This window comes from Oncorhynchus nerka, linkage group LG25 (genome assembly GCF_034236695.1).
Source record: "Oncorhynchus nerka isolate Pitt River linkage group LG25, Oner_Uvic_2.0, whole genome shotgun sequence".
In the NCBI taxonomy this organism is placed as follows: Eukaryota; Metazoa; Chordata; class Actinopteri; order Salmoniformes; family Salmonidae; genus Oncorhynchus; species Oncorhynchus nerka.
In genome coordinates this window covers 28,574,851-28,602,743 of record NC_088420.1, presented here as the reverse complement: position 1 = coordinate 28,602,743, position 27,893 = coordinate 28,574,851, and the positions used below count along the sequence as shown (strand labels likewise).

Here is a 27,893-nt window from a genome sequence, read left to right as displayed (position 1 = left end):
TGTATCTGATAACGCAACAATACGTTGGGATAGATTACATACTTTCTTTTTTTGCTGGGGCTGTGTGGCACAACAGGGCATCGAACATTTCCCGTGGTATTACCGTAGCAATTCGTCGAAAAGGGAAAGGCAATATTTGTTAGTCATATTTAGGCTTTGTTTAGGTGACTTGGTAAGGGAAAGTCACTTACGTTACTCACGATGCTCACCTAGCCTACTCTTCACAAACTTGAGGTACCCTACCCGTAACACAGCTGTGCATTGCGCGCGCACTCCACAGCCTCTGCAGTACGGATCTGTAACGGGACACTCAGCTCGAATCATTTTCTCTCTTCGTATTTTGAAGAGTTTTTAATCGAGTTTATAGGTTGTGACACTGTACAACATGTGGCAGCTGATATATTTCGGTGAGACTTGTGTGACTGATATTGAATGATCAGACGGACTGACAACTAGAGAGGTGATCAGCTGCTCTCTTCACTAATATGGTACGTGACAAGTTTCTGTAGTCTTCATTCTTATTATTCAACGTTCGCTATCGAATAATGTAGGCCTATATTCGTCATGATCATTGCGCTTATATTGAAGTTTAATGTCAACTAACAATCTGATCATAATATTTAGAAAATATTGATATTATTGTGATAGAATAGCAAGTAGCCTAGATTTGATATAAAGCCTAGATTTGATCAATTGGAATAACCAAAACAGCTATTAGAGCTGTTCCTAGCAGCAACTATATATCTGAATGAATAGTTAAAGCAGTCTCCACTGTTTATAATTGAGTGCCATATTGTACAGTGATGGTCAATGCTTTAGTGGGACGTTGAAGACAACTAGACAAGGAATGATTAAGCACATAGCCTACCGGTATGCTTTATAATAAAACATTAAAGGTTATTATGTGTTCCATAAAATACTCATAAAGGTAGTCTATAATAGCCTAGTATTGCCTACCTGTGATTAGTTTTGACATAAACTCCTTTCCTTTTTAAAGAAGACTTTTATACAAAATGACCAATTGTGTGTTCGTGTGTGTGTGTGTGAGTGAATGAGTGTCACGAAGACTACATGATTCTTCTACACGAAGCTGTTTCATTAAATGCCAGGCAAAGGGTTTGTAGTGGACCAACAGCAGATGGCAACTTCATTGCGTTTACAGATGTAGGATCCTAATCTGGTCACCCTGCTGCAGGATTATTTTCCTGCTGTAGTAAACAAGCTCAAATTAAGATCCTATATCTGTATCTCCTGTCTGTCACTAGTGAGAGCAGTGGGGGGAATGTTCCTGCTGATGCCACTGCGCCGCTAAAACACTTCCTTCAATTAACTTTCCACTAGGCAAAGCAACCAACACTCTGACAGGGATACTGTATTACCAGTGATTCTATTAATAAACGGTTTATAATTCTTTCTTCCCCCACCATGATCTAAGTGAAACACATTGACAGCAGTGATTTATTAAGGGCTCGATTCAATCCGTAACGCAGAAGTTCAGCGCTATAGCACGATTCATATTTGTTCTAGCGTTAGTGGAGACTGCATTCATGGTAAACGCTGCATATATCAGCTCAAACAGAATTTACCTTTTTGCGATGTGGATGAATCGAGCACTGAATCCCCTATGTAAAACTAGAGGATGTACATTAAGTAGCCCACCCCTGATTTGGACTATTATCCACAGACTATTATTCACGTCCCTAACGTTCTCTAAGGAATTGGCTAATAGCCTTACCCCCACATGGTAAGGATTGGACCCTTTTTTTCAATTTTTGCCTAAAATGACATACCCAAATCCAATTGCCTGTAGCTCAGGACCTGAAGCAAGGAAATTCAGATTATTGATACCATTTGAAAGGAAACACTTTGAAGTTGTGAAATGTAGAAATGAATGTAGGAGAATATAACACATTAGATCTGGTGAAAGAAAATACAAAGGGAAAAAAATTATCTTTGAAATGCAAGAGAAAAGCCATAATGTATTATTCCAGCACAGCCACATTTTATATTTTGGTCACGAGATGGCAGCAGTGTATGTGCAAAGTTTTAGACTGATCCAACAATCACGTTTCTGTTCAAAATGTTGTATCAAGACTGCCCAAATGTACCTACTTGGTTTATTAATACATTTTCAAGTTCATAACTGTGCACTCTCCTCAAGCAATAGCATGATATTATTTCACTGTAATAGCTACTGTAAATTGGACAGTACAGTTAGAGTAACAAGAATTTAAGCGTTATGCCAATATCAGATATGTCTATGTCCTGGGAAATGTTCTTGTTAATTACAACCTCATGCTAATCACATTAGCCTACGTAAGCTAAACTGTCCCATGGGGGACCCACTGATCCTGTTTTAAATTGATTGTGTAATTTTATACCCCAATTAATATTTGCAGTGGTTGCGGCGTGAAAAGCACACCACTGTGCAGAAAATATAAAAAGTAGTCAGATCAGTGTCTTGAGAAAAGAGAATCCCTGTCCAGGGTTGGAACTGGTTCAGAGAACAGAACCTAAAACCAGAAAGTAAATAAATTATTTGAAGAACAGAACCCAAACCGAAAATTAAAGTGATCTATACTGTTCCTGTCACGTCGGTATAAAGGAATCGGGAGACAGGAGCATGAATGCGTAATAGGGTTTTTTATTTCCCAAATTACAGCGTGCCGTGTAAAGGCACGGGGATGAAGACCAAACAAATACTTATACCAAACACAGAGTTGAGACCCAAACAAAAAAGCGAGGAGTACCTCAAAATAAATACACAATCGCACAATGATTATCACACAGGATGAGACCCGTAATCATCTGCACAATACACGTGGCACAAAAGCCAAAACAACACAGGACAGGTACTCGCACGACCAACGACCATTGGAACAGTAATCGACGGGACAATGGTAACAAAAGACACGCTTATACAATTACTAATCAAATGGGAATAGGGACCAGGTGTGCGTAATGACAGTTCCAGAGGGATCCGTGACAGTTCCGGAACAGAACCGTTATTTTAAAGCATGAGAACCTATAAATAACTTTATTTTACATTCCAGGCATTTTTTTCCAGTCCCTCAAAAATCTCAACAAAGTGCCTATGCAAAGCCCTCACTCTGTCACTAATAAACTTATTCCAGCATTTACCTGCCAGCTGGAAATATTGCCAGTGGGTGTGGCTGTGTGTGTAGGATACTTGCCCCTCCCCTCCGAAGCATAGGTTACTGTAGCCTACTGACAACGTTACAAGCGTAATTCAGAAATTATGGAGATATGTTTAATTAGAGAAGAATGGATTGTCTTTTTCAATGCTAAATAAGGATACTATGGTTATCACGTTTCACATTGGATTTATTAACTACAAAATGGTAAGACGTGTTTTTAATTCTAGTGCTGCTGTACAAGCTTGTTAGTTAGCCTTTCTAGGGCAGTCGACAACATTCCGCTGAAAAGGCAGTGCGCCAAATTCAAAATATTTTTTTTCAAATATGTAACTTTCACACATTAACCTCTTCAGTCGACCCTCTACTTTTTTGAACATTTTGTTAAAAATCGCGCAACATTTCAGCGCCCTGCTACTCATGCCAGGAATATAGTACGTTCATATGGTTAGAATGTGTGGATAGGAAACCCTCGGACGTTTTTAAAACTGGTTAAATCACAACTGTGGCTATTACATAACGTGCGTTACATCGGAAAGCGCAGGAAAACCTGATCACAGAAAATGGAAATAAATATCCTTGCGCCACTTCCAGCAATTGTTAACAGTGAGCCGAATTAGATAAGACCGAGCATTCAACTCCCACAGCATCCCCATGTTGTCTAGAGTCTTGTGAATTGAATCCTCTTTGATTCTTGGTTGAACCGAAAGAGGGGCACGACTTACCTCCGGTCTCCGCCCAAATCATTCCGGAAGAGCTCTCTCCTGAAATTTTTTCCAAGACGAGAGCTAATGATTTCTACATCGCCTATGGATGATTTTTATCGCTTATTAATGTTTACTAATACCTAAAGTAGCATTACAAACGTATTTCAAGTGTTTTGTGAAAGTTTATCGTCTACTTTTTGAATTTTAAAAATGACGTTACGTTGTGAAATCGCTGTTTTTTTCGCTTTATCACACAGTCTACATATAACGATATCTTGGCTTTATATGGCCCGATTTAATCGAAATAAAGACCCAATAGTGTTTATGGGACATCTAGGAGTGCCAACAAAGAAGATGGTGAAAGGTAATGACTGTTTTCTATTTTATTGTGCGGTTTGTGTAACGCCGAAATGCTAATTATTTTGTTTACGTCCCCTGCTGTGCTTTTCTGTTGTAGTGTATTGGTGCATGCTATCAGATAATAGCTTCTCATGCTGTCGCCGAAAAGCATTTTAAAAATCTGACTTGTTGCCTGGATTCACAACGAGTGTAGCTTTAATTTGATACCCTGCATGTGTATTTTAATGAACTTTTGAGTTTTAACTAATACTATTAGCATTTAGCGTAGCGCATTTGCATTTCCAGAGCTCTAGTTGGGACGCAAGCGTCCCAAGTAGAGGCAAGAGGTTAACAAGTCCAATACAGCAAATGAAAGATAAACATCTTGTTAATCTACCCATCGTGTCCGATTTAAAAAATGCTTTACAGCGGAAGCACAACATATGATTATGTTAGGTCATAGCCAAGTCCAGAAAACACACAGCCATTTTTCCAGCCAAAGATAGGAGTCACAAAAAGCAGAAATATAGATAAAATTAATCACTATCCTTTGATGATCTTCATCAGATGACACTCATAGGACATCATGTTACACAATACATATATGTTTTGTTCGATAATGTGCATATTTATATGCAAAAATCTCAGTTTACATTGGCGCGTTACGTGCAGTAATGTTTTGATTCCAAAACATCCGGTGATTTTGCAGAAATACTCAAACATTGATAAAAGATACAGAATTAAAGATATACTTCTCCTTAATGTAACCGCTGTGTCAGATTTTTTTTTTACTTTACGGAAAAAGCATAATCTGAGAACGGCGCTCAGAACCCAAAACAGCCAGAGGAATATCCGCCATTTTGGAGTCAACCAAGTTAGAAATATTCACTTACCTTTGATGATCTTCATCAGAAGGCACTCCCAGGAATCCCAGTTTCGGCAATAAATGACTGATTTGTTCCATAAAGTCCATCAGTTATGTCCTAATAGCCACTTGTTGTTAGCGTGTTCAGCACAGTAATCCATATTCATGAGGCACAGGCACTTCTTCCAGACAAAAACTCAAAAAGTTCAGTTACAAGCCTTTAGAAACATGTCAAACGATGTATGGAATCAATCTTTAGGATGTTTTTAACATAAAACATCAATAATGTTCCAACCAGAGAATTCCTTTGTCTGAAGAAAAGCACTGGAACGAGAGGTAACTCTGTCGGGAGTGCGCGTCATGAGACCAAGGCACTCTGCTAGACCACTGACTCAAAGAGGTCTCATGAGCCGCTCCTTTATAGTAGAATCCTCATTCAAGTTTTTAAAGACGTTTGACATCTAGTGGAAGCCGTAGGAAGTGCAACTTCATCCATATCTCAATGTGTATTGAGTAGGCCAAGCTTTGAAAAATGACAAACCTCAGATGTCCCACTTCCTGGTTGGATTTTTCTCAGGTTTTCGCCTGCCATATGAGTTCTGTTATACTCACAGACATCATTCAAACAGTTGTTTTCTATCCAATACTAAAACTAATATGCATATATTAGCATCTGGGACAGAGTAAGAGGCAGTTCACTCTGGGCACGCTATTCATCCAAAAGTGAAAATGCTGCCCCCTATCCCAAAAAGGCTAGCTAACTGGTGAAGTAATTTAATGTTGAGCTAAATGTAAAATGTATACATATATATTTCAGAGGTTTAGAAAGGAACAGAAAGGAACAATATAAACCAGTACTTTGTTTTGGTTCGAACCGGTTCAGAACTTTATTTTGCTGGTCGGAACAGTGGGATGGAATGAAAAAAATAATTGGAAAAAACGATTGGAAAATTATTTTTGTTCCAGCCCCTCTTTGAAACAGACATGACCAGAGAGCGCCGCAAATATCTCAAGCTTAATCCTCAACTTCACTGATCCTCACATCTGCCTTGCAGAGTCTGTTGTCTGATGTGTCTGTCAGTCTCTGGACTAGAAATGTATGGCAGAGAAGGAGAAGGCTATACCACTATACCACAAACTGAGGTTTGATGTTCTTCTTCCCCTCTCCTATCAGTGTCTGCATGACGCCACCTGCCTGGGACCCCCTTGATCCTGCTGCAGAGCCTGAAGGGACACACCTGTCCCCCAGCCCCCCGATGCCCAACTCCCAGAGCAGCCACTGAGCTCCCAATGTGACCAGCCCAGCCGGCCACCTACCCGGATGCCGCCATGCCCATCATCAGCAACGCAAACCACGACTTCAGCAACCTCTCGGCCAGTGATGACAGCAGCCTCGACGCCATCTTCACCCAGATCCCAGAGACGGAGTCGGTCAAGGGGGTCTATTATCAGAGGGCCCAGTTCATTAGACGACCAGAGGACCTGCTGTCAGTTGACCACGGCCTGCTAGCGGTCATCAACGTGGGGGGCAACCAATACACCTTCCCCTGGAGCACACTGGAGCAGTTCCCCCTTACCCGGCTGGGACGGCTCTGTGGTCTCAGCAGCCCAGAGGAGATTGCCGGCGTGTGTGACGACTATGATGAGACGCGGCGGGAGTTCTTCTTTGACCGCAGCCCCTCGGCCTTCCGCGTCATCCTCAACTTCCTGGCGGCAGGGAAGCTGCGCATGCTGAGGGAGATGTGCGTGCTGTCGCTCCACGACGAGCTGCTCTACTGGGGCGTGGAGATGACCTACATGGAGCGCTGCTGTAAGAGGAAGATGTACACGCGCATCGAGGAAATGAATGAGCACGAGAGGCAGGAGGAGGAGCAGAGGCAGAGGCACGCCCTGCTGCGCCCCCCAGTTGAGGAGACTCGCTATCGCAAATTCATGAACCAGCTGAGGGATATGGTGGAGAACCCCCAGTCTGGATTGCCAGGGAAGATCTTTGCCTGCCTGTCGGTGGTGATGGTGGCTGTGACCGTAATAAGCCTGTGCATCAGCACCATGCCGGACCTCAGGGAGGAGGAAGACAGAGTGAGTGAGGCCAACCCCTGCTACCCCCAGCCAATGATATATATATATGCACTAGATTTTTGACAGGAAGCACTGATTTGAAGCCACCGCACCTGCATCTTGGCAGTCCCCCACCATTGTAAAAAAAATGCATACTTGAAAAAATATAAATGTTACGGTCCCCACTACAAAAACAAAAATACTTATATACATTTAATTTTGGCCTTGAAACATTTCATTGAAATACTGTAGAATTACATGAATTCCTGTGGAGGAATGCTTCTCCTGGGGAGTGCCAATATGGCCAACCGGTGGCTTCAAAGCCTCTCATTGGCCAATACATAGCATCAGCAATGGGTACATAGCATCAGGGTTTATATACTGTATATAACTTCCCCCAACACATAAACGACCACTGCAGTGCCATCGGGCTGTAGCTTTATAAATATCCACCAAGATAACTCACATTTGTCACCCTTCCTGGATTTTCCTAATGTTTGGTGATTTAGGAAACTTAAAGCTACAGTGATTTATCCTCACAGCAGATATATTCTTAGCGACTGAGTGAGTGATCATGAACCACGATGATCAATATGCTGGCCACAGCACAAACAGGGCATAAACAAGCTCAGAAATTACTTCTCACTTTATTATCCTGCTCCCAATGTCAGCGTGCATGCACGTGTGCGTGTGCGTGTATGTGTAGTTGTACTTGTGTGCATGCGTGTGTGCAGTATTTGTATACTTGTTGTTATGTTTGTGTGTGTTCTAACTGATTAACTTTCTGCACTTCTCAGTTGGGTGCATACAGTATAATACAGCTAAATTGGTCTTTCAGACACTGACCACCAAAAGTTGAATGCATGACACGCTCTCTTTCACACACACACACATTAACATACGCTCTGTTGCCTCAGGTACATTGTCTGTGCCTGTGGAGGTGTTCCCTAACTTAGTGTGCTCTCCCATCTGTGTCTGCTCATAGCAGACCTCCCCGATGTCAGTAAACACTAGGGAAGAGAGGGAGAGTGCGCCAACTTTGTGTGTGTTTGTGTGCGTGTGTTTGCTCTCCCATCTGTGTCTGCTCATAGCAGCAGGGAATATATACAACCAGACCTTTCCAATGTCAGTAAACACTAGGGGATAATGAACAGGGCCCAACCAGACCTTTCCAATGTCAGTAAACACTAGGGGATAATGAACAGGGCCCAACCAGACCTTTCCAATGTCAGTAAACACTGGGGGATAATGAACAGGGCCCAACCAGACCTTTCCAATGTCAGTAAACACTAGGGGATAATGAACAGGGCCCAACCAGACCTTTCCAATGTCAGTAAACACTGGGGGATAATGAACAGGGCCCAACCAGACCTTTCCAATGTCAGTAAACACTGGGGGATAATGAACTGGGCCCAACCAGACCTTTCCAATGTCAGTAAACACTGGGGGATAATGAACAGGGCCCAACCAGACCTTTCCAATGTCAGTAAACACTGGGGGATAATGAACTGGGCCCAACCAGACCTTTCCAATGTCAGTAAACACTGGGGGATAATGAACAGGGCCCAACCAGACCTTTCCAATGTCAGTAAACACTGGGGGATAATGAACAGGGCCCAACCAGACCTTTCCAATGTCAGTAAACACTGGGGGATAATGAACTGGGCCCAGCCAGTCCTCTCCAATGTCAGTTAACACTGGGGGATAATGAACAGAGCCCAGCCAGACATCCCTAATGTCAGTACACATTGGGGGATAATGAACTGGGCACAGCCAGACCTCCCTAATGTCAGTTAACACTGGGAGATAATGAACTGGGCCCAGCCAGACTTCCACAATGTCAGAGAACACACACAGCTAACAGCACAGCGTTGCAGTGGGTGCACAGGGGCCCATTTCCATAGACACTGGAGCTCTATGGGAAAAACAATCACATTCTCACGGCAGGAATCACGCTCACAATCATATCATAGCAGGGGCCCCGGTATTGGAAAGAGAGAGGGAGAGTGTGTTAACTTTGTGTGTGTTTTTTTTTTGCCTGTGTGTGCTAACTTGTGTGCGTGCGTGTGTGGTGTGTGTGTCCGTTCATGCCTGACGTACCTTATGTGTGAATGTGGTTGTTTTTTTTGTTTGTCTATCTGGTAAAAGATCCACAGTCTCAGTTATATTTAAAATGGAGAGAAGGTACAGCAAGTTGGGTCTTGGAGGAGCTGCAGGCCTGTCATATTTCATTCACACAGTAAGGCTGTTAGTCACTGTTTCTAGCTGGCATGGTGGCATGGGTCACACTCCCCTATCTGCTCATTCTTCTCTGTGTGTATATGAGCATGCTAGTGAGAGTAGTGTGTTAATCAGAGAGCGAGAGAGAGGTAGATTAAAGGAGAAAGGGAGAGAGATTCACCTTTCAGCAGGACAATAACCTTAAACACAAGGCCAAATATACACTGGAGTTGCTTACCAAGACGACACTGAATGTTTTTGAGTGGCCTGTGGTACTACCAGTTTAGAATTAGATTGGCTTGAAAATCTATGGTCTTGAAAATGACTATCTAGCAATGATCAACAACCAACTTGATGGAGCTTGAAGACTTTAAAGAAATACTTGAAGCTTGAAGACATATTGTACAGTCCAGGTGTACACAGCTCTTAGAGACATAAAGATAAAGACACAGAATGGATTAAATATTTTTTCCCCCACCCATCTACATACAACACCCCATAATGACACCTCTGAGTCAACACTTTGTAGAAGCACCTTTGGCGGTGAGTCTTTTTGGGTAAGTCTCTAAGAACTTTGCACAACTGGATTGTATTAAAAAATATATATAATCTTCACCTTTATTTAACCAGGTAGGCCAGTTGAGAACAAGGTCTCATTTACAACTGCGACCTGGCCAAGATAAAGCAAAGCAGTGCGACAAAAACAACAACACTGAGTTACACATAGACAACTGTACAGTCAATAACACAATACAAAAGAAAAATAGAAAAATCTATGTACAGTGTGTGCAAATGTAGAAGAGTAGGGAGGTAGGCAATACATAGGCCATAGAGGAGAAATAATTACAATTTAGCATTAATAATGGAGTGATACATGTGCAGATGATGATGTGCAAGTAGAGAGACGGGTGCAAAAGAGCAAGAGGGTAGGTAATAGTATGGGGATGAGGTAGTTGGGTGTGCTATTTACAGATTGGCTGTGGACAGGGTCAGTGATCGGTAAGCTGCTCTGACAGCTGATGCTTAAAGTTAGAGAGGGAGATATGAGACTCCAGCTTCAGAGATTTTTGCAATTCGTTCCAGTCATTGGCAGCAGAGAACTGGAAGGAAAGGTGGCCAAAGAAAGTGTTGGCTTTGGGGATGACCAGTGCAATATACCTGCTAGAGGGCATGCTATGGGTGGGTGTTGCTATGGTGACCAGTGAGCTGGTGAAAAGGCGGGGCTTTACCTAGCAAAGACTTATAGATGACCTGGAGCCAGTGGGTTTGGCGACGGATATGTAGTGAGGGCCAGCCAACGAGAGCATACAGGTCGCAGTGGTGGGTAGTATATGGAGCTTTGGTGACAAACGGATGGCACTGTGATGGACTGCATCCAGTTTGCTGAGTAGAGTGTTGGAGGCTATTTTTTAAATGACATCGCCAAAGTCAAGGATCGGTAGGATAGTCAGTTTTACAAGATTATGTTTAGCAGCATGAGTGAAGGAGGCTTTGTTGCGAAATAGGAAGCCTATTCTAGATGTAATTTTGAATTGGAGATGCTTAATGTGAGTCTGGAAGGAGAGTTTACAGCCTAACCAGACACCTAGGTATTTGTAGTTGTCCACATATTCTAGGTAAGAGCTGTCTAGAGTAGTGATGCTAGTCTGGCGGGAGGGTGCGGACAGCAATCAGTTGAAGAGCATGCACTTAGTTTTACTAGCATTTAAAAGCAGTTGGCCATGGTAGGAGTGTTGTATGGCGTTGAAGCTCGTTTGGAGGTTTGTTAGCACAGTGTCCAAAGAAGGGACAGATGTTTACAGAATGGTGTCATCTGCGTAGAGGTGGATCATAGAATCACTAGCAGCAAAAGCGACATCACTGATACAGAGAAAAGTGTCGGCCCGATAATTTAACCCTGTAGCACCCCCATAGAGACTGCCAGAGGTCCGGGCAACAGGCCCTCCGATTTGACACACTGAACTCTGTCTGAGAAGTAGTTGGTGAACCAGGCGAGGCAGTCATTTGCGAAGCCAGTGCTATTGAGTCTGACGATAAGTCTGCCGATGAGTCTGCCGGTGATTGACAGAGTCGAAAGCCTTGGCAAGGTCGATGAAGACAGCTGCACAGTACTGTCTTTTATCAATGCCAGTTATGATATCGTTTAGGACCTTGAGCGTCGCTTAGGTGCACCCATGACCAGCTCGGTCGGAAACCAGATTGCATAGTGGAGAAGGTACGGTGGGATTCGAAATGGTTGGTAATCTGTTTATTAACTTGGCTTTCAAAGATTTTAGAAAGACAGGGCAGGATGAATATAGGTCTATAACCGTTTGGGGCTAGAATGTCTCCCCCTTTGAAGAGGACGATGACCACAGCCGCTTTCCAATCTTTGGGGATCTCAGACGATGCGAAAGAGAGGTTGACAAACAATTTCGGCAGATCATTTTAGAAAGAGAGAAGGTCCAGTCGTTATGCATCAGCAGGGGATCCGTGTCGGCAGCAAAGGGTCCAGGCCAATTGGCAAAAGAGGTAATTGAAGCCCAGGAATTGTCTGATGGATTTCTTCAGCTAGCAGGAAAATGGGCCTAGCTTGAGGCTAGCTCCAGGCTAACTGGTTCTTACTTTGGGACAGAGACGTTAGCCAGTAGTAGCCACTTGGATAGCAGCTAGCTAGCTGCGATGATCCGGAGTAAATGTTCAGAGCTTGCGGTAGGAATCCTGAGCTGTGATAGAGAAAAGCAGTCCGATATGCTCTGGGTTGATATCGCGCTGTGCAGACTGGTAGGAATTGACCGGGCTGAGCCTGTCAGATGTCCGAGTTAACGATGATGACCGCTAGCAGTGGCTAACTGACTACTAGCTAGTAGCTAGTTAACTGGCTAGCTTCTGAAGGGGGTTCCGGTTCTAACGTATAAAAAATAGCAGATCCGTACCACAATGGGTGATGCGGGTTGCAGAAGAGTATGTTCAATCCGTAGATGGAAATTGAGATTAAAAATATTTTAAAAATATACTAAATATATACGAAGAAAAAGCGATATATACACGGGACGGGAGAAGACAATCAAAACAGACATCCTGCTACGCCGTCTTAGATTTTTTTCAGTATAGTAGTTGCCCCTTATTCTTTAAAAAAATCCTTTAAGCTCTGTCAAGTTGATTTTCGATCATTGCTAAACAGCTATTTTAAAGACTCGCCATAGATTTTCAAGCAGATTTAAGTCAAAACTGTAACTAAGCCACTCAAGAGCATTCAATGTCACCTTGGTAAGCAACTCCAGTGTATATTTGGCCTTGTGTTTTAGGTTATTGTCTGTTGGAAAGCAGGCTGAACCAGATTTTCCTCTAGGTTTTTTCCTGTGCTTATAGCTGTATTCCATTTATTTTTATCCTAAAACACTCCCAGTGTCTGCCGATGGCAAGCATACCCATAACATGATGCAGCCACCACCATGCTTGAAAATATGAAGACTGGTACTAAGTGATGTGTTGTGTTTGCCCCAAACATAAAGCTTTCTATTCAGTTGTAAATGAGAACTTGTTCTCAACTAGCCTACCTGGTTAAATAAAGGTGAAATAAAAAATAAAAAGGACCAAGTTAATTTCTTTGACACATTTTTACAGTTTTACTTTACTGACTTATTGAAAACAGGATATGTGTAAATAAACATTTTTATTCTGTACAAGCTTCCTTCTTTTCACTCTGTCATTTAGGTTAATATTGTGGAGTAACAACAATGTTGTTGATCCATCCTCAGTTTTCTCTTATCACAGCCATTATTCTCTGTCACTGTTTTAAAGTCACCATTTGCAGTATTGCTTAAGGCCCTGATTCCATTTTTATACACCTTTCTCTTTTCTCTCTATGCATATTCTGACCTTGAACTTAAGCTTGAGAATAGCATGCTATTCACTCGCTATTCGTTCGAGGTGGAGATCTAAGAGTTGAAGGTGTGGCGGAGGTGTGTCTACAGATAAGCTCTATTCTGACCTAGCGTCCCACCTGGCCAACATCCAGTGAAATTGCAGAGCGCCAATTAAAAAACAGAAATACTCATTATAAAAATTCAGAAAACATACAAGTTTTATTAATCGGTTTAAAGATTAACTTCTTGTTAATCCAACAGCTATGTCATACACATAGCAATTGTTTTAGATTTTCTTTTCCTTATGATCTCTGGAGAAGAATGCGTAACGAGCCAAACTGAAAATATCATATCAACATGACATGTATTGCTCGCCTTTTCCATAGGGAAATAGGATACATATAGCTGTGCCATTATTCCGGATTTGAATTGTGTGCCCTCATCATTTGCGTGGGTGAAATTTGGACACCGTAGCTATAGGCTTCTATAGGACTGAACCTGCCGAGAACTGAACCTGCCGAGGACAGAACCTGCCGAGGACAGAACCTGCCGAGTTGATGTATGCGCTTTAGAATGTTTTAATTATAGCCAATGCCCAGGCTTTTCTCTGTTTTGTTTTACAATTTGTATCATGTTAAATATTAGCCACTATCGGGAGCCTTCGTGAGTAATACCCACATACATTTAGAACTGTCACTTTAGTGTTGTGTTCTTAAATTTGTAGCTTAAATTTTGCATCTTTCCATTCCATTCCGTTTACCTTTCTTTCCTCTGTCACGCCATGTAAGTTGTTCCTGAGGGTCGTTAGCATTAGTGGATCTTATTAGGCTAACATTGTGAAATAATTAGGGACACGTACCCTATTTGAATCGTTATAGAACTCAGACCACACTTAACAGGTTAAATAATCCTGGAGCCTGGCGTGTGGTTCATGACAACTGGACTGTTGTTGTCATACAGTTCAAGGGTTAGTGAGAATTAGGGTAGATTTACAGGAATATTGAACACTTTTTTTCCACCTTCCAATATTGAATTAATCGAACTTGAAGATGACAACTTTCAGGATGAATCAAAAACCACTGTCAGTTTATATACACCACTGTCAAAAGTTTGGGGTCACTTAGAAATGTTTTTTGTTCGTTAAAATAACATCAAATTGATCAGAAATACAGTGTAGACATGGTTAATGTTGCAAATTACTATTGTAGCTGTAAATGGAAGATTTTTTAATGGAATATCTACATAGACGTACAGAGGCCCATTATCAGCAACCATCACTCCTGTGTTCCAATGGCACGTTGTGTTATCTAATGAGTTTCAGTCATTGTGCTATCGCAATTTATCATTGCCGCTCAAAACGACCTCTAACTGCACATTTTTACTCCTGAACTTGTTTAGGCTTGCCATGTCAGAGGGGTTGAATACATATTGACTCAAGACAGCTTTTACAATTCTAAAAACAAAATTCCACTTTGACATTATGGGGTATTGTGTGTAGATCAGTGACACACAATCTCAATTTAATAAATGTTTAATTCAGACTGTAACACAACAAAATGTGAAAAAAGTAAAAGGGTCTGAATACTTTCTGAAGGTGATGTGAAATGGCTAGCTAGTTAGCGGTGGGGCGCGCTAATAGTGTTTCAGTCTGTGACTTCACTCGCTCTGAGACCTAGAAGTAGTTGTTCCCCTTGCTCTGCGAGGGCAGTGGCTTTTGTGGAGCGATGGGTAACAATGCTTCGAGGGTGGCTGTTGTCTGTGTGCAGGAGAGGGATGGAAGCTATACTGTTACATATGTACAGGAACTATATGTACATTAACTATATGTTCAGGAACTATATGTACAGTAACTACATGTACATGAAGTATTTGCACAGTAACTATATGCGCAGTAACTACATGTACAGTAACTATATGTACATTAACTATATGTACAGTAAATGGTTTGGAGGCATACAATTATGAATAGCTTTTTGCTGTTAGTAAATCACTACAGTTTCTCTTAGAGAGTATGTTCCAACATATCATTTCATTTTGCTCTGTTGGCACCTCAGGCAATATAGTAAGACTAAGGAAAAGGCGAGCAATCCCTGATGTAGTTATGAAATACAAATGTGTAGTGTATAAACATAGCGAGAGTAAAGAGAGTAAGAGTGTGGCTGTGTAAACCCTGAGCTAGGCCACAGCAGATAAATAAAAAAGCTCAACCCTAACAACACCCACAGGGCAAGAATTATTTACCATACACTGACCTCCACAACATAAATGTTGATTCACTCCCACACTGTCAGATTATGTTGGATTTGTTTTGAATGATCATAACAAGCTATTTACATCTTCTTTCCTATGTCAGACAGCTATTGGCCTTTTCTCAAACACGTTGTTTATTCTGTCAGAAGATGGTGTTTTCAGACATTGCAGAGGAAAACATTTATTTTTGCAACACAGCGTGTGTACAGTACAATATTTCTCTCTGATTCATGTCTTCTAACTGTGCTGCCCTGCGGCGCCAAGAAAAGTTTTTCAAATATGCTCCTCGTTAAATTCAGAGACTCAGACTGGGGGAGTAATTGAATGGTGGTTTTATGTTCTTATTAGATTTTTTTGCAGTATATTTGAGTGGATTCTATGTGCTGTTTAATAGCCTCCCTCTCAGGGCAGCATTGCTCCCAGAGCATTAATCAGGAGGCCAGTGTAAACCAGCCCTGCAGAGCTGATGTTAAAGACACTCTCTACTCAGAAACAGCCTACTATCACCTGCATTAGAGCACTCTCACAGTCACCATCTGATTAAGTTATAGACTTGAGTGTGAGAGACAGGGATGGTGTTATAACCAATTTATTAAGTGTTAGGAGCTATTCTCATGATCAGACAGGGTGGTGTTATTACCCATTTATTAAGTGTTAGAAGCTATTTTCATGATCAGATAGGGTGGGGTTATAACCCATTTATTAAGTGTTAGAAGCTATTTTCATGATCAGACAGGGTGGGGTTATAACCCATTTATTAAGTGTTTGGAGCTATATTCATGATCAGACAGGGTGATAACATTTATTAAGTGTTTGGAGCTATTTTCATGGACAGTGGTGTTATTACCCATTTATTAAGTGTTTGGAGCTATTTTCATGATCAGACAGGGTGGTGTTATAACCCATTTATTAAGTGTTTGGAGCTATTTTCATGATCAGACAGGGTGGTGTTATTACCCATTTATTAAGTGTTTGGAGCTATATTCATGATCAGACAGGGTGGTGTTATAACCCATTTATTAAGTGTTTGGAGCTATATTCATGATCAGACAGGGTGGTGTTATAACCCATTTATTAAGTGTTTGGAGCTATATTCATGATCAGACAGGGTGGGGTTATAACCCATTTATTAAGTGTTTGGAGCTATTTTCATGATCGGACAGTGTGTGTGTGCGCATGTGTGTGTCCTATATATTTACTTGAGTTTGCTGTGGTTTTTCAGGACAGTCAGCAAACTTTGAACGGCAGTCCCTATGCATTATTTGTGTCCGGTTTCGACCTGTGCTTTTGAAGCGCTTATGCTCGTTTCTTTGTCCACATCCCATTCTCTCATTTTTCATTCTCCGAACGTAGACATACTCACTGAAACAAACAGTATCATTAATCAACAGCCTCATTTCACATGTAACAACATCAGTGAATTAAAGATTTTTTATGTTTTCTAAATTTGTATCGCTCTTTGTGCTTTCCTCTATATCAAATGGGGTATAAACAAGTCTCCATCTTAACTTTCTGTGCCGGGCTGGGATGTGGAAGTCAAGCAGACTAGACTGGTGGATGGGGCTGCTGAGACAGGATAAAGTAAACATATCTGTGGCTGACCCAATATACCTCGCTTCTACAGAGGTGTTTATGAGTCTCTCTTATGAGTCACACGCACGCACGCACGCACGCACTCACACACACACACACACACCACACCACACCACACCACACCACACCACACCACACATACATACACACCGAGGCACTCAGGCCTGCTCAGTGTCTGCATGTCTGGGCTTAAGAGCTGAGATGGAGATGGAACAGGGGATTTAGCTCTCTATAGAGCTGTGAAGTTTCATAGAGGCGTGGAGGAATGAGGTACTGTGGAGAGAGACAGAGCTGAAGTTGTGGGATGACTTATTTCTATAAGGAAGGACTATTATGGATATTACTGCCTCTGGTCATACACTCAGTGTGTTAATGTGCTGTATGGTTGTCAAGTTGCGTTTAGATAACGCATAAAAGCAGTATGAGTTTACTTTAATCTGTTAATATACAGCACATCACATATTTCTGCAGACAAGCTGTCATACACAGATGGACACTACAGTATAATTAATAGTGGATGTACTGTGGTTTGAAGGCTTCCCTGGTCATGTGGACGCCCAAGCCCGGCCCAGCCAGGTGTTGTTCCTCTGTGCTCAGTGAGACCTGTAGGGGAGACTGTGAGAGAGTTGTTCCCCATGTGTCTCCATTTCTCCCCCGGACCATAGTCAACAGCATTCAGGAAGCCCACTGCAATGCTGCTGTCCCCAGCTAACCAGAGCAGCACATCAGAATCCCATTCTGCCGGGAGCTAGACCGCAACCAAGTGCCTCATCTCTCTGCGATCAGGGCGCCCCAATGCCCCAGTGGGGACAGAGAGTATGCATGAGTATGTGTAAGTGTGTGTCTGTGTGCGTGTGTTGAAGAAGAAAATCTATGTGCCTGTTGAACCTATGAGTGTTTGTTTTTTGTGTTAAAAGACATAACTCCCTTCTAGAAATGTGTTTCTATTTAAGGTACATAAAAAAAGAGAACAGATGGTTCAGTCAGATAAGGCGCCTGCTACTGCTGTTGCTACTGCTGTTGCTACTGCTGTTGCTACTGCTGCATGCCATGGCATTAATAGAGAGTTATGATGTGTGACGGGACCACATGCTTTCCATGTCACCTCATCTTTATCCATCCACTCATCCCACTTCTCACCCAGAGCGCACCATTTTTCTCCTCCATTAAGACACAAAGGGCTGTTAGTGGGAAAGCTGTTCTCTCCTGTGGGAGCCAGCCTGCCCAACCAGAGATATTGAGATAAATGCCTGTTAGGCTGGGTTACTATAAGCTCCGCTCCAGGTTAACACCACCCATATGTAGCTGGCACCTCAAAGTCTATACTACAGTGTCAGGAAAGTAGAGGCATTAGTGTGTTTGTCTGCCTCATCTAGTGTACCCTGCGTCAAGACTGGATTATAAAGATTAAAGATTTGGGACTGTTTGTGTATGCGTGTGTGTGTGTGTGTGTGTGTGTGTGTGTGTGTGTGTGTGTGTGTGTGTGTGTGTGTGCCTATCTCTCAGTGTGTGAGTTATGTTTGAATCTGAGTCTAAGCACAAGTGAGTTAGTGGTCATGTAACAGTTTGGCGTCTGGCTGTAGTTTTCCCTGGGTGTTACGCTACCCCAGGAAGTGAGCAGACGAGTGGGGACATGATGAGACATTTGGGCATCCAAACCTCCGCTCCCCTTTGTGCTTCAGAGCTTGAAAAGTGAGCACAAGGTCACAGTGAAATATGTGTCCATTGGTGCACAGTATGATGAAGGTCCTGTTGCAGGTAAACATGATGGATGAACTGAATATAGTTTTGAGCTGAATCTTTCTGGTTTTCTCCCTCTCCTCTCAAAAATGTGTCCTTTGCTGTGCCGGAGGCCCAGAGGCAGCTGGAGAGTGGGGTTTTTATATAGATGATCCAGCATGATGATGAGCCTGGCAGCTCACTGCTGATATGAGAAGGAATGTAAAGAGAGACAAGGAGAAAGAATGAGAGAGAGATCTAGTTAGGCGGGAAAGGAAGAGGTAAAGTTGCAGGGGCAGGAAGATGGAGGCTAGTGAAAGACAGTAGAGGCAGAAGCCAAGTTTATAGACCTTCTTCTAAGACAGAGCAGCAGCCCCTGGTTTGTGATCTATCCTCTGTGCTGCCGGCCCTTTTTACTGGCTTCACTTATTTATATTGCAGTCTAACTTCAATAAGAGGAGCTTCCTCTTGTTCCTCAGTGTCTCTCTGCATAGAAACGCACACAGAAATAAATGCACGAACGCACCCGCACACACACTCGCCCAAACACACACAGCTCCTTGACAATCTATCTACATAATGAACTCACATTCACATACTGTAGGTGCAACAGTATTGCTTCTGTCCCTCTCCTCGCCCTTACCTGGGCTCGAACCAGGGAACCACTGCACACATCAACAACTGATACCCACGAAGCATCGTTACCCATCGCTCCACAAAAGCCACGGCCCTTGCAGGGCAAGGGGAACAACTACTTCAAGGTCTCAGAGCGTGTGACGTCACCGATTGAAACGCTATTAGCGCGCACCCCGTAAACTAGCTAGCCCTTTTACATCGGTTACATATGTACGCAGCCATAGATACATACAGTTATAACAGCAAACTAAACAACATTTTGCTCCTGCCCTATATACTGTACATAAACTTGGAATCACTGGTCACTTTAATAATGGAACAATAGCCACTTGAATAATGTTTATATAATGTGTACATACTGGTTTACTCATCTAATATGTATATACTGTATTCTATTCTACTGTATTTTAGTCAATGCCACTCCGACATTACTCAATCTAATATTTATATATTTCTTAGTTCCATTATTTTACTTTTAGATTAGTGGGTATTGTTGTGAACTGCTAGATACTACTGCACTATTTGAGCTAGGAACACAAGCATTTCGCTACACCCGGAATAACATCTGCTAAATATGTGTGTGACCAATTCAATTTCATTTGATTTGATGGTAAGGGAGTTCATTCGGATCCATGTCCTTGTTAGAGCTGCAGCACGTCTGAAGTACCTGAAGACAAGTGACGGTGCGAGAGGGACAAAATCACACAGTAAATCTGCTACATGGGCACAAGATCAATACCGCAAAAGGACTTTTCACTCTTACAGTCGTACTTAAGCTTCTCTTTTCCAGGGTAATGAGTCTGTGGGAGTCTTGACTGTGAAAAGAACACTTGACTGTTTTTAGAGCTCTATTGTTATTGCCTCTTATGTGAAGAGTTGGTCCTTCACAGGGAAATGTGCATAGTTTCACACTGCTATACACTCTAATCTCAGCACCTAGAACTGAATCAGCTAAGGCATGTACAAGAGACTATAAACACTAGGGGTTTTATTCAATCTGAACTTCAGCGATACAGATTGAATAGAGCCCTAAAGCAGTGCCTTCAGAAAGTATTCTCACCCCTTGACTTTTTCAACATTGTTGAAAAAAAGTCAATTCAAATGTATTTGATTTTAAAAAATTGTCTACGATCTACACAAAATGTCAAAGTGGAAGATCAATTCTACAATTAAATGAAAAACTAATGGAAAGTAAAACACTAATATATCTTAATAAGATAAGTATTGAACCCCCTGAGTCAATACTGTACATTTTAGAATCACCTTTGGCAGTGATTACAGCTGTGAGTCTTTCTGAGTAAGTCTCTAAAAGCTGTGCACACCTAGATTGTACGATATTTGCACATTATTCTTTAAAACATTATTCCATCTCTGTCAAGTTAGTTGATTGATCATTGCTAGACAGCCATTTTCAAGTCTTGCCATAGATGTTCAAGCTGTAACTAGGCCACCCAGGAACAATCAATGTCATCTTAGTAAGCAACTCCAGTGTATATTTGTCCTTGTGTTTTAGGTTATTTTTCTGCTGAAAGGTGAATTTGTCTTCCATTATGTCACACCCTGGCCTTAGTTATTTTTGTTTTCTTTATTATTTTGGTTAGGCCAGGGTGTGACATGGGTGATTGATGTGTTTTGCCTTGTCTAGGGTTTTTTGTAGATTTATGGGGTTGTGTTCAGTTTTAGTTGTCTAGGTAAGTCTATGGTTGCCTGGATTGGTTCTCAATCAGAGGCAGGTGTTTATTGTTGTCTCTGATTGGGAACCATATTTAGGCAGCCATATTCTTTGGGTATTTTGTGGGTGATTGTTTCCTGTCTTTGTGTTTACTGCACCAGATAGGGCTGTTTTGGTTTTCTTGTTTTGTATTTGTGGTCATGTTTGAGTTTTCCTATTAAAACCATGGACGCTTACCACGCCACATATTGGTCCTCCGATCCTTCTCGCCTCTCTTCTTCAGACGAAGAGGAGGAAAACCGTGACAGTGTCTGGAAGTCTTCCTCTAGGATTTTGCCTATGCTTGGCTATTCTGTTTATTTTTATCCTGACTAGGGCAAGGACCATGCTTGAAAATGTGTGGTACTCAGTGATGTGTACTCAGTGATGCCCCAAACATAACGCTTTGTATTCAGAACAAAAAGTTATTTTTTTGCATTTTATTTTTGCAGTATTACTTTAGTGCCTTTTTGCAAGCAGGATGCATATTTTGGAATATTTTGTTAGTATTGTGGAGTAACTACAATGTTGATCCATCGTCAGTTATCTCCTATCACAGACATGAAACTCTGTAACTGTTTTAAAATCACCATTGGGTTCATGGTGAAATCCCTGAGGGGTTTCCTTTCTCTCCAGCAACTGAGTTAGAAAGGGTGCCTGTATCTTTAGTGACTGGGTGTATTGATACATTTAAAAACAAAATTGATTTAACTTTTATTTAGGTCAGTTGAAAACATAATTATTTACAATGACAGCCTACATGATCCAAAGTGTAATAACACTAATAACTGCGACATGCTCAAAGGGATATTCAATGTCTGCTTTTGCGAACCATTTGCCTACTTTGTAAACCATTCTTTGCAAACCACACAGTCCATGTAACTTATTTTCTGACTGGTTAAGCACATTTTTACTCCTGAACTCATTTAGGCTTGCCATAACAAATGGGTTGAATACTTATTCACCCAAGACATTTCATCTTGTAATTATTTATTAATTTGTAAACATTTCAAAAAAATATAATTCCACTTTTACATTATTGGGTATTGTGTGTAAATCAGTGATACAATCTCAATTTAATCCATTTAAAATAAATTCTGTAATACAACAACATTTTGGAAAAGGTCAAGCCGTAGACTCTATAGCCATGTAAACAAAGGATTTAATTCAGCTTTCTTTTGCTTAACGGGATACCTCAGGATTTGGCAATGAAGACCTGTATCCACTTCCTCAGAGTTAACTCGTGGATACCATTTTAATATCTCTGCGTGCAGTTTGAAGCTAACTGGCTTTAGTGCAATTGCTAGCTAGCTTTAGCGCAATGACTGGATGTCTATGGTAACTGCTAGCATGCTAGTTGATTCCATAGACTTCTAGTCATTGCGCTAATGCAATTTATCATTGGCACTCAAAACGACCTCTAACTTCCTTCATACTTGATGCAGAGACATACAAATTGTATCCATGAGTTCATCTGACTTTGGGGAAGTAGATAAAGGGCTTCATGACCAATATCCCAAAGTATCCCTTCATTAATGGCTTAAAAACATGCATTGTACATGGTCAGAATTCTCTCCTTCTCTCTTACCGTCAGATGTTTCAAAAGTGGTTTTCCTGAATGGCAGCTGATTTGAATTATTCAGCTTAATAATTGTTTAGGTTTTGAACCAAAGCCTTGCAAATGAGTAGACAAATTTCACTCTAGTAATTGGGGTGCCATTGAATGATAACTCCACTGCTATTCTGTTAGAAGCATCTCTGAGAATGTTGCTAACCCTTTCTGAGGGTAGGTACCTGTTGTACATGGCAGGCATATTATTCAGTTGCAGCTGTTGGTTGTAAAGTATGTTACTCTCATTTACTATTTTCAATCTATTCCGTTACTATACCTGTCACATTCCGACTTTGGAATTTTTCAATACTGACCATGATGATGTGTTTTCCAGTCAGAGGCACTTTGGCAACCGGGTTGAATTGACTGCTGCTGTTGAAATGAAACGTCATTGACATTTGGTACAGAACAAGTCAGTAAGATAAGGTCAGAGGGAGTGCATTAGCTGTGAGAAATGAACCATTATGCAGATGAGTGGGAGAGTGGCACTCTGCCTTAATGTGCTCAATGTCCCAGAGTGTAAGGCAGATTTACCTCTCAGCTCAGGTCAGCGCTCTATATGGATAGAGGTAGAGGTCATCAGATCCTCAAAAAGTTCTACAGCTGCACCATTGAGAGCATCTTGACTGGCTGCATCACTGCTTGGTATGGCAACTGCTTAGCATCCAACCGCAAGGTGCTACAGAGGGTAATGTATACGGCCCGGTACATCACTGGGGCCGAGCTACTGTACCTGCCACCCAGGACTTCTATACCAGTGGGTCAGAGGAAGGCCCTAGAAATTGTCAAAGACTCCAGCCACCCAGATCATGGACTGTTCTCTTTTCTACCGCATGGCAAGTGGTACCGATGCACCATGTCTGGTACAAAAAGTACCCCCCTCCAAGCCATAAGACTGCTAAATAGTTTATCAAATAGCTACAGAGACTATCTGCATTGACCCCCCTTTGCACTAACTCTTTTGACTCATCACAAATGCTGTTGCCTCACTTTACCCCTACCTATACCTTATCATTTTACCCCTACCTATACCAACATATCTACCTTAATTACCTCATACCCCTGCAAATCGACTTGGTACTGGTACCCTGTGTACTGTATATAGCCAAGTTATCATTACTCATTGTGTATTTATTCTTACTTATGCTTACTTATGGAAGAGACCATAAGTAAGCATTTCACTGTTAGTCTTCACCTGTTGTTAGCTAAACGTGACAAATAAAATGTGATTTGATTTGAAATTATAAGGTAGACAAGTCCCAGAAGGTTAAGAAATGAGCAATATATGGACTGAATAATGGAAAGGAAGAGTAAAGATTAAAGTTCCATTAGTGAAGAAATATTCCCAGATCCCTGTACTAGAGGAAATATTCCCAGATCGCTGTACTGAAGGAACGATTCCCAGATCTCTGTAGTGTAGAAAATATTCCAGATCGCTGTACTAGAGGAAATATTCCCAGATCTCTGTAGTGTAGAAAATATTCCCAGATCGCTGTACTAGAGGAAATATTCCCAGATCGCTGTAGTGTAGGAAATATTCCCAGATCCCTGTAGTGCAGAAAATATTCCCAGATCCCTGTAGTGTAGAAAATATTCCCAGATCCCTGTAGTGTAGAAAATATTCCCAGATCCCTGTAGTGCAGAAAATATTCCCAGATCCCTGTAGTGTAGGAAATATTCCCAGATCCCTGTAGTGTAGAAAATATTCCCAGATCCCTGTAGTGGAGGAAATATTTGCCAGATCTCTGTAGTGGAGGAAAGGTAAAGTCCTACAGAGAGAAGGAAAAATCTTCCCTCCAGTGGCCAGATGCATGATAGCCTGTGAGAGCTGGAGGGACAGTGACTAACCTCTCAACACAGAGGCCAATAACCCTACAGCAGGCCATAGGTTAGACCACCCCTGACTCTACCACCACTGCCCTGAAAAGGAAGGCAGGAGACACACACAGGAAGATAACATTGACTTTACACTTGACTTTACACCATTCCAGTCCCTCCTAGTAGGCTTTGGAGCATGCATGCCTTTTAATTGTATTCTCCATTTGCCCGTAGAAGGGGTACACACACTTGACAGGGGATTAATGGCAAACACACATACAACAGAAACGCATCATGAATTGAAAACATGCAAATATACAATATGACCTATTTAGCTCCGTATCACAACGTGATTGAAATTTAAAGGCAATGTTCCAATGTGTTAGCGGAGGCTGCAATTACTGCAAAGCTGCATATGTCAGCTCAATCGGGAATTACCTTTACATTTATATTGCACAATCTGTAACGCTTCAGCATGGGCGGCAGGTAGCTTAGTGGTTCGAGAGTTGGGCCAGTAACCGAAAGGTTGAATCCCCGAGCTGACAAGGTCAAAATCTGTCATTCTGCCCCTGAACAAGGCAGTTAACCCACTGTTCCTAGGCCGTCACTTATCTGACTTGCCTAGTTAAATAAAGGTTACATGAAAAAGGACAGAAACACAATTAGACCCAACCAAATCATGAGAAAACAAAAGGATAATTACTTGACACATTGTAAACAATTTACAAAACAACAGAGCAAACTAGAATACTATATGACCCTAAACAGAGAGTACACATAGGCAGAATACTTCATTTGATACACATATTTCCCTCAGATTACACAGACCCACAAAGAATTCGAAAACAAACCCAATTTTGATTAACTCCCATATATATTGGGTGAAATACCATAGTGTGCCATCACAGCATCAAGATTTGTGACCTGTTGCCACAAGAAAATCGCAACCAGTGAAGAACAAACACCGTTGTAAATACAACCCATATTTATGTTTATTTATTTTCCCTAATGTACTTTAAATATTTGCACATAATATGAAATGTCTTTTGGAACTTTTGTGAGTGTAATGTTTACTGTAATTTTTGGGGTTTATTTCACTTTTGTTTATTATCTATTAAACTTGCTTTGGCAATGTAAACATATGTTTCCCACTCCAATAAAGCCCCCTTGAATTGAAATTGATTTGAGAGAGAGAAATTAGGGCGAGAGATGTGTGAGAAGAAGAGAAAGTGGGGGAGGGAGGTGATAAATGAGAGGGTGTTTGTGTGAGGGATGAGACAGGGAAAGTGTGTGTGTGTGCGTGCGTGCGTGCGTGTGCCTGTGTCTGTGATCTGCGTAGCTGGCTGGGAATAGTATTTTTACTGGCCTATGAGTGTTTAATTACCTCCCTCTCAAGGCAGTTAAAGGGAATTCTGGCCTGTTTGTCTTTTGTGTTCGTGTTCAGAGTGTGTCGAATTAATCTTTGATCCTGCCTAATGAATTGATTGCTTCCCACTTATCTATCAGTGTAGCATGTAGAGTAGGTGTAAGCTGATATATTAATTACTAGATGGTTATCTAACCCACTGATATATGTCCCTCCCCTTGTGTGTCCTTCTCTCTTTCTTCCACTTGACCACTGTCTACCTACTCCTCTCTGTTTTTCCGATTCTCCCTCTCTCATCCCCCCAAATTCTCTCTCTCTCTCTCTCTCTCTCTCTCTCTCTCTCTCTCTCTCTCTCTCTCTCTCTCTCTCTCTCTCTCTCTCTCTCTCTCTCTCTCTCTCTCTCTCTCTCTCTCTCTCTCTCTCTCTCTCTCTCTCTCTCTCTCTCTCTCTCTCTCCCTCTCTCTCTCTCTCTCTCAGGGTGAGTGTTCTCAGAAGTGTCGCAATATGTTCATTGTGGAGACAGTGTGTGTGGCCTGGTTCTCCCTGGAGTGGATCCTGCGCTTCATCCAGGCTCGCAGCAAGCTGGAATTCATCCGTGGGCCCCTCAACGTCATTGACGCCATGGCCATCTTGCCCTACTACGTGTCCCTGGTGGTGGATGAAGATGACCCGGCCATGGACCATGAGAAGGCCGGAGGGACCAGCTACCTGGACAAGCTAGGCCTGGTGCTGAGGATCCTGAGGGCCCTCAGGATCCTGTATGTGATGAGGCTGGCCCGTCACTCTCTGGGCCTGCAGACCCTGGGCCTGACGGTGAGGAGGAGCACCAGAGAGTTTGGCCTGCTGCTGCTCTTCCTGTGTGTGGCCGTCACCCTCTTCTCCCCGCTGGTCCACCTGGCTGAGAGTGAGCTGACCGGAGTCGAGGACTTCAGCAGTATCCCTGCCTCCTATTGGTGGGCCATCATCTCCATGACGACGGTGGGCTACGGAGACATGGTGCCACGTAGCATCCCGGGCCAGGTGGTGGCGCTGAGCAGCATTCTGAGTGGCATCCTCATCATGGCCTTCCCTGCCACCTCCATCTTCCACATGTTCTCTAAGAGCTACCAGGATCTCAAGCGGGAGCATGACCGCCTGTTTAAGGAGGAGTGTGCGGCGGCAGCGGCCTTAGCAGCAGCCAGCGGGGAGGGCCAGGAGGGGAGCGAGGACTTCCCGCCCCCAGGGCTGCGCCACATTTGTCCAGACACGGAAAGCACTCGCTCTCTGGAGTCCCTGTCCTTGCTGGAGAATGGTGTTGAGGCTAACCAGCGTAGCCACAGCCTCAGGCTGCCAGCAGGAGCCTTTTAGACAGTCAAACAGACCCCACCTGTCCCGGCCCACATACTGGGGACAGGGAGGCCTCAGCAGGCTCACTCATCATAGACTTAATAGATGATGCAGTAAAATATCCAATCCAAATTCTTTTTTTTTCTCCATTGCTTTCTTCTCTCTTCGAAAATATTGCGTAGTTCACTCACCACATACTTGTTTTCCTTTTAGTTTCAATCTCTGTCTGAGATCAGAAGGTCCAGAAGTACAAATGGAAGCCGTAGCCACCTGTCTACCCTAGACATCTGTACTGAGCTCAAGTGATTTTATTTTTGAGAGGCTTTAAAAGCTGTACTTAAAAGACCTCAGATATCATACTGGATGGTTCTGACTCTCCTGTGCTGGATAAGTCCTCTCTCTTTAGCTGCAACAAATGCAAAGATACACACAGACTACCCTGGATTTGGCTGCTTGAGTGTTTGGAGTCACGGAGATGGAGTTATTTGCTACCGCACGCTTCGACAAGCAGTGATCATAGAGCTTTTATAATCTGCTTGAGAAAGAGAGCCATGTGTGTAGAATTAACTTTGTAAGGCTCTAAATAAAAACACAAGTGATCTCAACTACGCAGTTGTCGTTGTTTTTTTGTCTTTCTGGGAAGATATATGGGTGATTCTACAGAAGTGGT

The 27,893-nt window shown here is 42.3% G+C and overlaps 1 protein-coding gene across 1 annotated transcript; it reads left to right on the top strand.

Moving 5' to 3' along the window:
- LOC115109347 (potassium voltage-gated channel subfamily G member 4-like) lies at positions 1 to 27,831 on the top strand. The gene is made up of 3 exons (XM_029634152.2): positions 1 to 488; positions 6,241 to 7,145; positions 26,375 to 27,831. The coding sequence occupies exons 2-3, from the start codon at positions 6,396 to 6,398 to the stop codon at positions 27,242 to 27,244; spliced, it is 1,620 nt and encodes a 539-aa protein (XP_029490012.1). The 5' UTR covers positions 1 to 488; positions 6,241 to 6,395; the 3' UTR covers positions 27,245 to 27,831.
- Positions 27,832 to 27,893: the final 62 nt, after the last annotated feature.

Coding starts and splice junctions, on each gene's coding strand:
- LOC115109347 (XM_029634152.2), top strand. CDS start 6,396: ATGCCCATCATCAGCAACGCAAACCACGACTTCAGCAACCTCTCGGCC. Junction 7,146..26,374: donor TCAGGGAGGAGGAAGACAGA/GTGAGTGAGGCC, acceptor TCTCTCTCTCAG/GGTGAGTGTTCTCAGAAGTG.